We start from the raw sequence: 14,147 nt of genomic DNA on the forward strand, positions 1-14,147 counted from the left end.
GAAGGGGGGACATAAAGTTGGGTAGGTGGGAGGTAAGGATCTGGAAGGATTTGGGGAGGGAGAAACAAGGAGTGTGAGTGAGCCAGGCCGGAGTGGGGACCCTGGTGCTGAGTGCATAGGAAACTGTCTGTGGCTGTGGCTGTGGCTGGCGCCAGAGTCACAGGCTCAGATTGGGCAAGAACAGGGAACTGATCTGTAGGTCACTCTGATCCAAGATATTTGGAAACATCAACAGTTCTGGAAAATGAAGAGGCAGGAAGTGAAACGGGGGAGGGGTGGGGAGGAAGCAGCAAACTGGATCCTGGCCCCTCCACACCTGGCTCTCCTTCCTACATTGTGCAATGAGGGGCGGAGTGATGTGTGTGTGTGTGTGTGTGTGTGTGTGTGTGTGTGTGTGTGTGTGTGTGTGTGTGTACGTACGTACAAGGGGATGCCCCTTCTCCTTTCTCTGCTGTGAGAACAGAAACATGTCCTCCACCCCCACGGCTCACTGTCCACGTTTCCAACTGTGTTTCTGTTTCTATTTACTGTCCAAAGTCCCGGGGGGCAGGAGGTGACAGGTTAGATGGACTTGGACACTCAGACACAGGGACCCGGCTCTCGCCTAGACCCACCCCCTCCTCTCTCATCTGGCACCGCCTGTCCAGTTCTCCCAGGTTTAACCCCTCTTTCTCCTTGTGCGTGGGCTGCCGTCGGAAGCCAGAGGTAGCTCTCTAGACCTTTAACAGGTTACTGAGGTGGGGGGAGGCAGGTGGGACTGGGGATGTCTAGGGCTAAAAAAGAACATGGGTCAGGGACACTGGGGGAGGAATGGGAACATGCCGTATAATTTGGTCCATAAGAGTATGGTAGGAAGGCTCCTGGCTGTGCCAAGAGCCAGACAGTCTCCTGGGAAGAGATGGAACCCTGCAGTATTTCAAGCCTTATCCCAAGCTAATCTCCAGCCTCAAAACCACTCACCAAAACCACTCAGGTCCTATCAGTCCCTCCACAGGAATTTGCTTCTTAGCGTAAACCCAAGTTCCAGCTCCAAGAAAACCTTAACTCAGCTCCAGTCCTCGGGGCCCACCATGGAGAAGGACTTTCAAGATATCCAGCAGCTGGACTCTGAGGAAAACGACCATCAGCTCAGCGGCGATGAGGAACAAGGCTCCCATGGGCAGAATCCTAGGACAGAAAATCCATTCTGGAAAGGCAAGTGTTCAGTGTCTGGGGCCTCACTTGGATCCCTGTCTCAGCTGCCAGCTCTCCTGTCTCTCTCACATTCACTCAGTGAGCAGGGTGTACGTCTGTCCTAGTTAGGGTTTCTACTGCTGTGATGAAACACCGTGACCAAAAGCAACTTGGAGAGGAAAGGGTTTATTTGGCTTATGCTTCCACACCACTGTTCATCATTGAAGGACATCCGGGCAGGAGCTCAAGCATGGCAGGAACCTGGAGGCAGGAGTTGATGCAGAGGCCATGGAGGGGTGCTGCTTCCTAGTTTGCTCCCCATGGTTTGCTCAGCCTGCTTTCTTATAGAACCCAGGACCACCAGCCCAGGGGTGACACCACCCACCATGGGCTGGGCCCTCCCACATCAATCACTAATTAAAATGCTTTACAGGCCTCCCTACAGCACGATGTTATGGAGTCATTTTCTCAGTAGAGGCTTCCTCTTCTCTGCTGACTCTAACTTGTGTCAAGTTGACATAGAACTAGCCAGTGCAGTGTCCCTCTAGATGTGAGCTGCAGACACCTCTGACGGCAGGGTCCCAAGGAAAGGGGGTGTGCCTAGAAGTGAGAGACCGCTTGGACCTAGAGATGAGTCCTTCCTCATTGCAGACCCCACGTGTGCAATGCACGTGCCTGGGAGGCTTGCAGAATCCACAACTGGGGTGGGCATGAGTTGGGGTGGGTGTGGAAATGGGCACAGAGAGATCCTGGGAGACCCCGCTTGTTTCCTGCCTGAATCCGCCTCTTGCACATTTTGAACACAGGCTCCCCATGATTGGAAAAAGGTTTAGGGCAAGAGAGATCTTACCCTAGGCTCGTTACTCAGTGTGTTTCAGACATTTTGTCTTTTCATCTCAGTAGGAACTTGGGACCTCTGTTGTTATTTTGAGACAGGGTCTCACTTTGTAGCCCAGGCTGACTTGGAACTCACTGTGTAGCCTGAGCTAGCCTTGAATTCCCAGAAGTCCCCCTGTTTTAACCTCCTGAGTGCTGGGATCCCAGGTGTGCACTACCATGCCCAGCCAACTTGGACTTTTAAGTATCTTTCAGATCTCTGGTGTTTTACATTTGTGTGGTCCAGTCACAGCACGGACATCAGTGTCCTGTCTGTTCTAACATCGGTGTCGCTTCTGAGTCCATTTCAAATGGTCCTGGGATCTTGTTTTGATAGATGCACTTTCTGATTATTGATTTTTGATGCTGGTAGTCGAACCCAGGGCCTTAGGCATATAGGCAAGTGTCATATCACTGAGACACCGTGTGTCTGAGTTGTCGACTTTCCATCTCCTTCATTTGAGCTGTTTTCCTATTTCATTATGTCTTGTAACCTGTGGTGGGATGCGGAGCATTGTGACTTCTGTCTTGCTGGGTGCTGGAGGCTTTTGTATTCTTCTAAGTATTCTTCAGCTTTCTGGGATGCAGGTAAGTGGCTTAGGACCTGTCTGACCTCTGGGTCCTTCAAGCTGTTTCCTCAGCATGGGGGTCTGTTAGATTCTGTCCCGATTTCTCCCCGCTGCCCAGTGACCTGGAAAGTTCCTCTAGGTGTGAGCAGTGAGCTGAGCAACGGGAAGACTCATCTCGTTCATTCTCCATCTTTCAGGGACCAGTACCCTTCATGGTCTGATGTCCAGTGTCTTGAAAACTGTTGTTTCATACATACATGCATACACATATACATATGTGTATATATATATATATATATATATATATATATATATATATATATATATATGTGTATGTATGTGGGGTTTTTTTTGTTTGTTTTTGTTTTTGGAGACAGGGTTTCTCTGTGTAGCTTTGCACCTTTCCTGGAACTCACTTTGGAGACCAGGCTGGCCTTGAACTCACAGAGATCCACCTGCCTCTGCCTCTCGAGTGCTGGGATTAAAGGTCTGCGCCGCCGCCACCGCCCGGTGTGTATGTGTGTTTTAATTGATTTTTCTGAAAGAATGTTAAATCTGGCAGCTTCCATTCCATCTTGAGTAGAGCATTTCAAACTTGCCTACACAGAGCTTTATGTTTTAACTCATATAATTCTCAGAACCACTATGTCAGGAGGCTACACTTGTCACTGTCATTTTATACATGAAAAAAAGGGGACACTAAGTGATGGAATGGCCTGCCCATGGTGTCAGACCTAGTTGGTGGCTCGGCTGGCTTACTCTGGGTTGACTGGCTTGGGGCTTGATAAGTCACAGGTCAATTGGGGATCAGGACAAGGGTTTCCTGCATGACAGTTCCAGCAGAAGTAGTCGGGGCTTTAGATGTGGATTCCATCTGGGGAGACCGGTCAGAAAGTGTTTCTAGATGGGGCATTTCCCAGTCTGTCTTGTGCTGCTAAAACAGAATGCTCAAGACTAAGAAACTTAGAATGAACAGGTATGTGTTGGCTCACGTTTCTTGAGTCTGGGAAGCCCGGGACTGAGGGCTGTGTCTGGTAGGGATTCCTCATGTGTCACCCAAAGTGGGAGGGCGTGGGGAGGGTGAAAGGGACAGCAAAGAGGGAAGCTTTTTGCTGCAAGCCGCAATAATATGAAGTAGGATTTCAGCTGACTGCGACAAAGCTGTACCTAGAAGAAGCCAAGGGCCTTCCAGAGGTCGAGCTGAGGCTCAAGGAGCCTTGTGATATTGGCTTTTGATTATTAGCCGTTCCCTGCTATGAATTTCTCATGTACTGTTGTAGCTTTCCATCATTTATTAGGCACAATTTCCCCTCTACTAATGGAATATTTAGATAACCTTCTGTGCAGTAACGCAACTAGGATGCCTAATTCCAGGCCTTTCTGTAATTATCGTCATTAGCAGCATCCAGCCAGGACCGTCCCCAAACGGATGAAAGTATCTTATCAGAGATACCTCTGGACTCTCTAGAACAGACTTAAGCATCCAGACTACCTGTTTGAGAAGGCCTGGCAGATGTGCTAATTAAGCTTAACCTTCTCCTTTCCAAAGTCTTATCTCTAGTTTTAGATCCACCCTTAACAATTAACTCAGAACTAAAGAGTTCCAATTTACAGGTACCATCTAGCTGTGACGGAAGTTGCCTAGCCAAGTTGCCTAGTGACCAAGAATACTTCCCCTGCCCTGCCAGAAATGACGGGAGCAGAGATAGCTTGGAGAGATAAGGGCCAAAGGGATAAAAGGGCAGTTTTATTTTCAGAGCAGGCATAGAGAAGAAAAAAGAGATTGGAAGAACTAGATGGATAAGAACTGGAGAGGAACAGACTGAGGTGGGGGAAGAACTAGACTGGAAGAGAACTAGATAGAGGATAACTAGATTAGAGAAGAACTAGATTGAAGAGAACTAGATTAGAGAAGAACTAGATTGAAGGGCTAGAGGAGAGGCCTAGAGGAGTGAAATGGAAGATGAGGAAGAGCCAGATGGGGAAGAACTAGGTGGGTAAGAATAAGATGGGAAGAAGTAAGGAGATGGGAAAGAATGAGAGAGAGAACTTAGAAGATTATAGAGCTGGCGGTGGCGGCGTACGCCTTTAATCCCAGCACTCGGGAGGCAGAGGCAGGTAGATCTCTGTGAGTTCGAGGCCAGCCTGGGCTACAGAGTGAGATCCAGGACAGGCACCAAGCTACACAGAGAAACCCTGTCTTGGAAAACCAAACCAAACCAAACAAAAACAAACAAAAAAGAATGAGAGAGAGAACTTAGAAGATTATAGAGAGGAACTAAGGACGAAGAGGAGCTAAGATTAGGAAGAACCAGATGGATGAGAACCAAGATGGGGCCAGAATTAGAGGAAGGAATTAAATGGGGGAACAGCATATAAATGTAGAGAGAAATCAGGCAAGAAAGAGCTGAGTAAGAGCAAAACAGAAGCCGTGCAGAGAGAGAACTGACTCAGAAGAATAAAGTGTGTGGCCGAAAGAGTTTCGTGTTCATAGATTCATTTAATATCGTCCAAGATTAGATTATCAGCTGGTCGTGGATTTTTCCTGGACCCTGGGAGAGGACTATCGAGGGGGCTGGACCCCAATTGTCCCCGTTAGCTTTTAATAAGGCTGCTCTCTTGCAATGATGTCAACAATCCACTCAAGAGGGCAGAGTTCTCAAGACCTACCCACCTTCCACTAGGTCCTACCCCCAACACCGCTGCACTGGGGATAATGTTGGGGGCACATGTTTGTAATGTTCCAATCACAGCAGAGAGGAATGCAGATTTCGGAAGGGTGTCAGGGGCGGTGAGAGGCAGGGGAGGCTGTGCTTAGGGTTTGGGGTTGGGGAGAACTCAGAGGCATATTCTATCTAGGTTAAGTTGGGGTCCTAAGTATGGCTGCAAACGTCTGACTCAGTATAGCAGTGGGAAATGACCCCAGGAGGATTCCTGGCTCCTGACTGAGATGATCCCCTGGATGTGAGCTTGCTTTGGCATGGTGACATGGACACAGGGGAGACTACAGAGCCGCAGGCTGATGCAGAGGAGTCTGGGTGCAGGTGGACGGTACAAAAGCAAGGGGGGGGGGGGGGCTGAGAGGAGTCAGCCTCTGGCTGCGGAGAGGCCAGCCAGTTCATGCAGGTGAAGATACAGGTGCGTGAGGTTGCAAGCAACTGTGTGGCAAAGTGTATGGATGTGTGCACAAGTCTTCGAGTCTGTGTGCTTGTTGGAGTAAAAAGAGGAAGGTGTGAGTGTGGGGCAGATGGATGAAGGCACAGGAGAGGCCACTGAGAGACGATGGAAGGACAAAGGGACAGCTCTGCCAGTGACATTGGGTTTCTGGGGATGAGAACAGGGGAGGTGGGAGCTGCGGGGAGACGGGTAAGGTGGATGGACCTGGGCAGTGGCTTTTGGGGCATACTTTATGGTGGGCTGAGTCGGACTGGAGAATCCCAGGGGAACTGTGAAGGAAGGCCTTGTTCCAGTATGGGGCTTGTGTGACAGATGTGGGTATTGTCTAAGAAGAACACTTGGTCTAGCCTTGTCAACACTCCAGTCTGAAGGGACAGGGGCCGTGGGAGGACAGAGGTGATCTGTAGCTCTGACCCATGGGCAGGAAGAAGAACCATCGGTAGACCTCCTTTTTTAGGGTGTCTAGGAAAGGCTAGTTCTGCACCCCATCTTCTCTGTGTCCCCGTGCCCCCAGGTGTAAGATCTCACCTGTGCATACAGCTGGTTCATCTTGTAGCATGTGCAAGTGAGTGCTTGTACGTGTTCATGTGGATGCATGTGTGTAACTCTGTGTGTGTGTGGTGTGTGTGTGTGTGTGTGTGGTGTGTGTGTGTGTAACTCTGTGTAACTCTGTGTGTGTGTGTGTGTGTGTGTGTACAGAATCAAAATCCATCCAATTCCCTCAGCCCCCACCTGATTTTCTCCCTTACCCAGGCTGTGCCTCCTCAGACTCACGTGCCCCATGTTTCCTTCTGAGTCTTGTTCTCTGTCTCCCGTCCTCTGGAACTGTTTTCTGACACACACTCTCTCTCTCACAGGGCAGCCTCCTTCCCCGCCCTTTCCACAGTGCCTCAGCTTCAGGCTCTACCTCAGTCTGCTTGCCCTGGCCTTCAACGTCCTGCTGCTGGTGGTCGTCTGTGTGATTTCATCCCAAAGTGAGGTCATGGCTGGCAGGGATGAGGCCAGGATAGAGAAGTGCTCTGGGGAGTGGCGGGCCACAGAAGGGGGGAGGGAAAGGAGAAGAGGTGGAGGCAGCTTGGGGCGGCAGGGTCCGGGTGCGGACGGAAATCAATGGTGTGGAAACGACGGCATCATTGATGGTAGTAGTGATGGGTTATATGGGGCCAGTCACAAGGACGGTGATATGACACTGTGACACAGCCCCACACCTAACTGGTCCCAAATGTCCCCTGACAAGGCATGCGGCTGCAAGAGGAGTTTCGGACCCTGAAAGAAAACTTCAGCAACTTCTCCGCCAGCACCCTGATGGAGTTCAGGGCTCTGGATTCCCACGGTGAGTTGGGCAAGGTGACTGGGACTTTATCCATAGGAACGCTTTATCCACGTATGTTTATCCATCCAGACTTGCTGGGCATGGTGCTGGGTCTGCAGGAGGAGTATGTTCATGGGCCGTGGGGATAAAATCCAGGGAGACGATCCAGCCAGGGGAACTGGCAAGGCTTCTGGAGACATGGTTCCTGACCAAAGGGACTTGGAGGGTGAATCTGGGCACAAGGTGATATGGTGGCGGTTAGTGCCAGGCAGAGACAAGAAGAAGCCATGACGGCCAAAGGTGAAGAAGACCACTCAACATTTTAGGACTGTGTATACTTTCCGTGTGGCTGGAGGTGGTGACTGATGGACAGCGGTGATGGGTCAGAGAGACGGAGGGGTCAGGTCACACAGCAAGCTGTGTGGACTGAGTGGGGCCTGAAAACGTGGGGAGCCAGTGAGGGAATTAAGCCTCACAGCGGCCTCACTTGGGTGAGGCTCGGAGTCTAGACAGAGATGAGCAGCATGTGGGGAAAGGTAACAGAACCTTCTGGGTACCCAGGAGTGGGCAGCTGGAGAAGCGTTCGGGAGGCAGACGGACGGGGAAGCCATTTACCGTTCCTTCTCTCAGGAGGTAGCAGAGATGACAAATTGACGTCCTGGGGAGCCACACTGGAGAAAAAGCAGCAGGACCTGAGAGCAGGTCAGAGGTCACCCCCAAGCCCCATTTCTGGGTGATGGTGATGTGTGGCGTGGTGTGTATCTGTGTTTCCCCAACCTCCACTCTGGGTGATGGTGATGTGTAGCGTGGTGTGTATCTGTGTTTCCCCAATCCCCACTTCTGGGTGATGGTGATGTGTGGTGTGTATCTGTGTGTTTCCCCAATCTCCACTTCTGGGTGATGGTGATGTGTAGTGTGGTGTGTATCTGTGTTTCCCCAATCCCCACTTCTGGGTGATGGTGATGTGTGGCGTGGTGTGTATCTGTGTGTTTCCCCAATCCCCACTTCTGGGTGATGGTGATGTGTGGCGTGGTGTGTATCTGTGTGTTCCCCGGACGGTAGCTGGAGTTCTGTGCCTGGTCTTGGCAGGTATGGAGCCGCACGTCCGCTGCATCTCTGTCCATGTGTTTGTCCCTTAGACCACTCCACCTTGCTCCTGCACCTGAAGCACTTCCCGCTGGATTTTCGAACCCTGAGCTGTCAGCTGGCCTTCTTCCAGAGCAATGGTAGGGACGGGGGTGGGGGACGGGTCAGGGACGGCTCTGATTCGAGTGTCTGTCTCCTCCAGCTGGATCTCATTTCCCTCTGCCCTTCTGTCCCCTCAGGCACAGAATGCTGCCCTGTTAACTGGGTGGAGCATGGGGATAGCTGCTACTGGTTTTCGAAGGATGGGCTGACCTGGGCTGAGGCTGCTGAGTACTGCCAGCTAGAGAGTGCCCACCTGCTGGTCATCAACTCCAGGGAGGAGCAGGTGAGCAAACCTGAAGGTAGGCTTGATCAAGCAGCCTGGTCAAGCTTCTGTTATTTACCTAGTATTATTTACTTTTATTATTATTGTTGTTGTTATTATTATTGAGTGTGTATGCCATGGCATGCTTATGGAGGTCAGAAGATGACTTTGTGGAGCTGGTCGTCTCCTTCTTCCTTTAGGTGAGTTCTGGAGATTGAACTCAGGTCATCAGGCTTGTGTTTATCTGTTGAGCCATCTCACTGGCCCTTGTATTTCTTATTTATTTACTTAATTTGATTGCTTTCTTCTTCTTCTTCTTTCATTATCCTTTTAGAATGTCATACTTTTATACAATGTGTTCAGATCTAATCTACTCCCTCCTTGACCTTCCCTCCAAATTCTACCAGAACCACTGTATCACATATCACATGCCCTCCCAAGTTCACACCTCCTCCTCCTCGTCCTCCTCCCCTTTCTTCTTCTCCTCCTCCTCCTCCTTCTTCTCCTCCTTCTCCTCCCTCTTCCTCCTCTTCCTCTCCTCCTGCTTCTTCTTCTTCTTTTTTTTTTTTTTTAGTTTTTTCAAGACAGGGTTTCTCTGTGTAGCTTTAAAGCCTTTCCTAGAACTCACTCTGTAGCCCAGGCTGGCCTTGAACTCACAGAGATCCACCTGACTCTGCCTCCCGAGTGCTGGGATTAAAGACGTGTGTCTCCGCTGCCCGGAGTCCTTCTTCTTTTTTTATTTTTTATTATTTTATTATTTTATTTTATTTTACAATACTATTCAGTTCTACATAACAGCCACAGATTCCCTTGTTCTCCCCCCTCCTGTCCCCCTCCCCTTCCCCCCCAGCCCACCCCCCATTCCCACCTCCTCCAGAGCAAGGCCTTCCCCAAGGACTGAGATCGACCTGGTAGACTCAGTCCAGGCAGGTCCAGTCCCCTCCTCCCAGATTGAGCCAAGCGTCCCTGCATAAGTCCCAGGTTTCAAACAGCTAACTCATGCAATGAGCACAGGACCTGGTACCACTGCCTAGATGCCTCCCAAACAGATCAAGCCAATCAACTGTTTCACCTATTCAGAGGGCCTGATCCAGTTGGGGGCCCCTCAGCCTTTGGTTCATAGTTCACGTGTTTCCATTTGTTTGGCTATTTGTCCCTGTGCTTTATCTGGAATGGCTTTAGCTCAGCGGTTACTTCTTCTTTTTTTAAAACCCAATGAGTCCAGCTGGATTTCTAGTATGTGCATGGGTATAGGGCCATCCGCTGGAGCGTGAGCGTCCAGTCAGGGGCTAAAGTCAGAGCTGTGGAGGACTGGTGGGAAACAGTGTTTCTGGACATGACAGGGCCATTGCACACGTGAACGTGCAGTATTCATGTGTGCTCATGTGCAGTAGTTTCAGGCACGAGACCTTCACTAGATCAAGCTAACCTAGATCCCAGGATGGATGGAAGCCTCAACCCTCGCCGAAGGACTATTGGCTGCTGAGGGAGGTAGAGCAGTTTTCTTCCTGCATGCAGCTCTTATTTCACCTAAGGAAGAACACAGAAGAGTGTCGTAGGGCTCTGGGCGGTTCAGGGTAGAACAGTAACTGGTCCTAAGAAGTGGGAGCCTGGGGCCAGGAGAGGCAGGAGCCGGGGGCCAGAGGAGGCAGGGGCCAGGGGCCAGGGGAGGCAGGAGCCGGGGGCCAGGGGAGGCAGGGGCCGGGGGCCAGGGGCCGGGGGTCAGGGGAGGCAGGAGCTGGGGGCCAGAGGAGGCAGGGCCGGGGGCCAGGAGAGGTTGGAGCCGGGGGCCAGGAGAGGTAGGGGCCAGGGGCCAGGAGAGGCAGGACCTGGGGGCCAGGAGAGGCAAGGGCTGGGGGCCAGGAGAGGCAGGAGCCGGGGGCCAGGGGAGGCAGGAGCCGGGGGCCAGGGGAGGCAGGAGCCGGGGGTCAGCAGAGGCAGGGGCCAGGGGCCAGGACCAGGTGATGCAGAGACAGCCCCAGGACAGAATGCTAGAAGACTTGGAAGTCAATCCAGTGGAGGGTCTGAGAGTTCCTTCTTGCCGTGTCGGTTGTGGGGTGTGGCCGAAGGAACACAATGGGAAGACTTCAGTTGCGTTCCCGCAGTGGATCTGGGTCCTCACTGACCAGCGGTGTCTCGTGTCTTCCCTTCCCACTGGTGTCTGTCCCCAGACAGTAACCTGAAAACCGGAGTTCACGGAGGGGACCCGTCTGGTAGGGTGGGGGCAACAGTTTTGCACAAGGAGGGTAATGACTGCATTGGCTGCAGTTCTCACTGCAATTTGGACATGCTCATGAGTTCATTTCTTTAATCCTCACTACCCCATTGGGGGGGCACCCCTATCATTCCCACTTGGAGTTCAGGACACCCGGGAAGAGAGAGGTCAAGTGATGTGCACAGAGCCAGCAAGTCATCGTGGAGTCAGGATTGCGACCCACGTGGCCTCTTTGTCCAGTGTTTTCAACTGCCTGCCGCCCTAGTACTAAACGGTCTATGGGGGCTTTGTTCTGTTTGGATTTGGAAGCGTTACAATGCTAAAGCAATTAAACCATTTGATACAGAAGTCAGAATGTATTTATGGAGTATTTGTCAGGCTATGGAAGTGATTTTCATAGTAGTTTCAAACATATTTTGCTTTACTGATTAGGTTGAAGTTGCTAGTATTTAGTTCATTTTGACATATGAAAACATCAGTTTTATGTAATTCAGCCTCAGATTTGGCTCATGAGTTCAGGACTACAGCTTCGTGGTGGACTGTGCTACCATCATTCTGAACATCCCACTTAACACTTCCGGCCTTGAACTCATCTTTGGCTGACATACAGGGTGTGGTCCTTGCATTTTTTTTTCAAGTCTCTGTCCATCATTTCAGTTCCAGCCATTTTTGGGTCTCTGTGTTTTAAATTAGTGGTTCTCAGTCTTGGGTAACAAATGTCAACCCCATGCCTCTTACTTTCAAAGTAAGTACGTTGTCCTCAAAAAATGACCCATTCAGTGGTCTTGGGGACAAATGACTTTTATGCTCAACTGTTGGTGCACAGGCCATAGCTGCTTGTCATGTAAACACTCAGGCTCCTCTTTGGGGTGGGGCATGAGTTCCATGATATCTTCTCTCCTGTCACTGTTGTGAAGGGGTGCCGTTCCTTCTGTGTTCACGTAGGGAAGGGCAGACGATGATCGGGACTATTATTATTATTATTATTATTATTATTTGGTCATCTAGCACTATTTGACTCCTCTCAGCATTGAGCTTGGGGGTTTTGATCGTGTGCATTTGTCTTTAGTTATTCAGTTTCTTTGTGATGGGAAGCATGGCTACAGCATCAGGTAGCAACAACCAGAATATCCCGTCTCCAGGTCCCTTCACCCCATCCCTGTTGATACTTCTGAATCTGTGGAGCAGCCTTACCAGCCTGGGTGGCTGCTTCTTCACGAACTGGACACACATGTAGAATTCTAGACTTTATGGGTGCTCCTGTCTGCTCTTGGATGAGCAACTGTGGTCTCTGGGGAGTGTGAGTGGAATTGGGCAGTTTTTCTCCAAATGCAGGTGGGAACTCTTCACATGCTATCGAATGAGATTATTAGAGTGTATGCTGGTCAAACTGATCCTGCTTATTTTATAAAACCAGGTGACCATATGTTCCCTTATAACCATCCAAAAAGATGGGATTTAGATTGCCGGGAACAGCCACATTTGTAAACCCTTGCAAAGGTTTTAGTCCTCAGGAGCCATCTGTAAGTGCGGGGGCCTTTGCACGGAAGCCCTGACAGTTTCCTGACTGAGCCGGCTGCCTTTTACCCAGGCATCTTCCTACTTTCAGTAGAGACTGTCAGGCCCCATGTGGTCAGGTCCAAATGTAGTTCTGGAAGGTGAGGCCAAGCTTGGAAGTGCTGGAGCCAGCCAAGCTCAGGAAATGACATCCACATCACCGCAAGAGAGCTAGGGGCCAATGGAGAGAAGAATGAAACCAGGGTGTTTCATGGGTTCTGGGACTTGTGGGACAGCAAGGGCAGGATCACCAAGATTCTGGTGCACAAGATGGGAAGATCGTGTTGACACAGCAACAGTGCTAGGCATGGAGTGGGAAGCGGGCCCAGGCTGGGAGCAGGATGTTGTCACAAGCTAGATACCGGATTGGCTTTCTGGGTTCTCATATGTACCTTGCAAAGTGAGAGTTTCTATGGCACCCAACTTGGAGAGCTACTAAGGCTCAAATGAGATGATTCTTGCAAAGCACTTGGTCCAAAGTCAAGCCCAGTAAAGGTTCACTTAACACTAGCTCTGCTGGCAGAGGGAAAAGCCAGGGTAGCCTTTGGGAGCCGAGGCTTCAGCATGGGGCAGGTCAGGCGAGGGTGGGGTGGGGTCACAAGCACGCTCTCATGGATGAGGGATGAAGCACTCTGCCCTCACGTTTGTTTTTCTAGAAATTCGTGGTGAAGCACACGGGCTCGTTTCACACCTGGATAGGTCTCACGGACAGGGGCGGCTCCTGGAAATGGGTGGACGGAACCGAATACAGGAACAGCTACAAGTCAGTACCTCCCTCCCGCGTGCATCTCCTACTGTTTGCTCCAGGGATGACCACCTGGCCTTTCACCTACAGGTCCCGCAGGGGCCTATTTCCTCAACCTTCTCCTTCTCCACGCCCCCACTTCCAAGCTTGTTCATCATCAACCCTTGAACCCTTCCAAGGCTGTGCTTTTTTTGGGGTGGGAGGCAGGGTTGTAGGGAGGTTGGACCCTGAGTGTTCTTTGGTTTGCCTTCTTAGGAACTGGGCCTCCACTCAGCCAGATAACTGGCAAGGCCATGAAGAGGGCGGAAGTGAAGACTGTGTCGAAATGTTCTCCGATGGCAGCTGGAATGACAACTTCTGTCGCCAGGTGAACCGCTGGGCGTGTGAAAAGGGGCGCAATATCACCCATTAGGAGCCTGCTCCACCCTGTCTCCCCTGTCCCCCCCCCCAACTTCTTCATCATCCCAACTTCTTCACTGGGGATGTTGAAACAAGAAGAGAAACAGAACCCCTAACATGAGGAGGAGTTATGGGAAAACAGAAAGGGGTGGCTTTATTGTCCCACACTTTGGGAAGGCTGAGATTCCAGCTTTCTCCATAATCACTGCAACTGTTATAAATTTCAGCCCTTGGAATGGAGTAGGAAAAGAAAGAAAGAAAGAAAGAAATGATACTTGAAAGTCATGTGATCTGGTTATTTGGAACCGAGGCAAAAGAAAGGGAGCCGGGAGGGTCTGGAGGAAGCAAGGTGTGAGTCCCCGAAGACCATCCATGACACACGGGTGTTGAGAGTGAGGGAGGAAGAGGCAGGAAGCAGGACCCTCGCTGGCTGCCGTCTGGATGGTTGGATCTGCTGCAAGAACCTCAGAGACAAGAGGAGTGTTCCTGGAAGAGGAGTGTTCTCTGACCTCAAGGGCTCCCCAAGCTGAGTTGGCAGGGAATGCCTTCACTCTAATCCAAGTCCCAGGGGAAGGAAGGCACACACACACACACACACACACACACACACACACACACACACCCCACACACACACACATACACACACCCACACACCCTAAGGTTCCCCTTCCCC

At 50.9% G+C, this 14,147-nt stretch overlaps 1 protein-coding gene across 6 annotated transcripts; it reads left to right on the forward strand.

The window, feature by feature from the left end:
- Positions 1 to 551: 551 nt before the first annotated feature.
- Asgr2 (asialoglycoprotein receptor 2) lies at positions 552 to 13,754 on the forward strand. 6 transcript variants are annotated; one of them, XM_042282303.2, is made up of 9 exons: positions 552 to 705; positions 995 to 1,194; positions 6,653 to 6,769; positions 7,033 to 7,128; positions 7,738 to 7,809; positions 8,247 to 8,333; positions 8,433 to 8,578; positions 12,986 to 13,092; positions 13,330 to 13,754. In XM_042282303.2, the coding sequence occupies exons 1-9, from the start codon at positions 566 to 568 to the stop codon at positions 13,484 to 13,486; spliced, it is 1,122 nt and encodes a 373-aa protein (XP_042138237.1). In that variant the 5' UTR covers positions 552 to 565; the 3' UTR covers positions 13,487 to 13,754. The 6 variants fall into 6 exon arrangements, with proteins under 6 accessions (XP_042138237.1, XP_076398853.1, XP_076398850.1 ...); XM_076542738.1 differs by having other exon boundaries at positions 573 to 728; positions 1,010 to 1,194; XM_076542735.1 differs by having other exon boundaries at positions 574 to 728; positions 984 to 1,194.
- The last annotated feature ends 393 nt before the right edge of the window (positions 13,755 to 14,147 follow it).

Source organism: Peromyscus maniculatus, chromosome 8, assembly GCF_049852395.1.
Source record: "Peromyscus maniculatus bairdii isolate BWxNUB_F1_BW_parent chromosome 8, HU_Pman_BW_mat_3.1, whole genome shotgun sequence".
Lineage (NCBI taxonomy): Eukaryota > Metazoa > Chordata > Mammalia > Rodentia > Cricetidae > Peromyscus > Peromyscus maniculatus.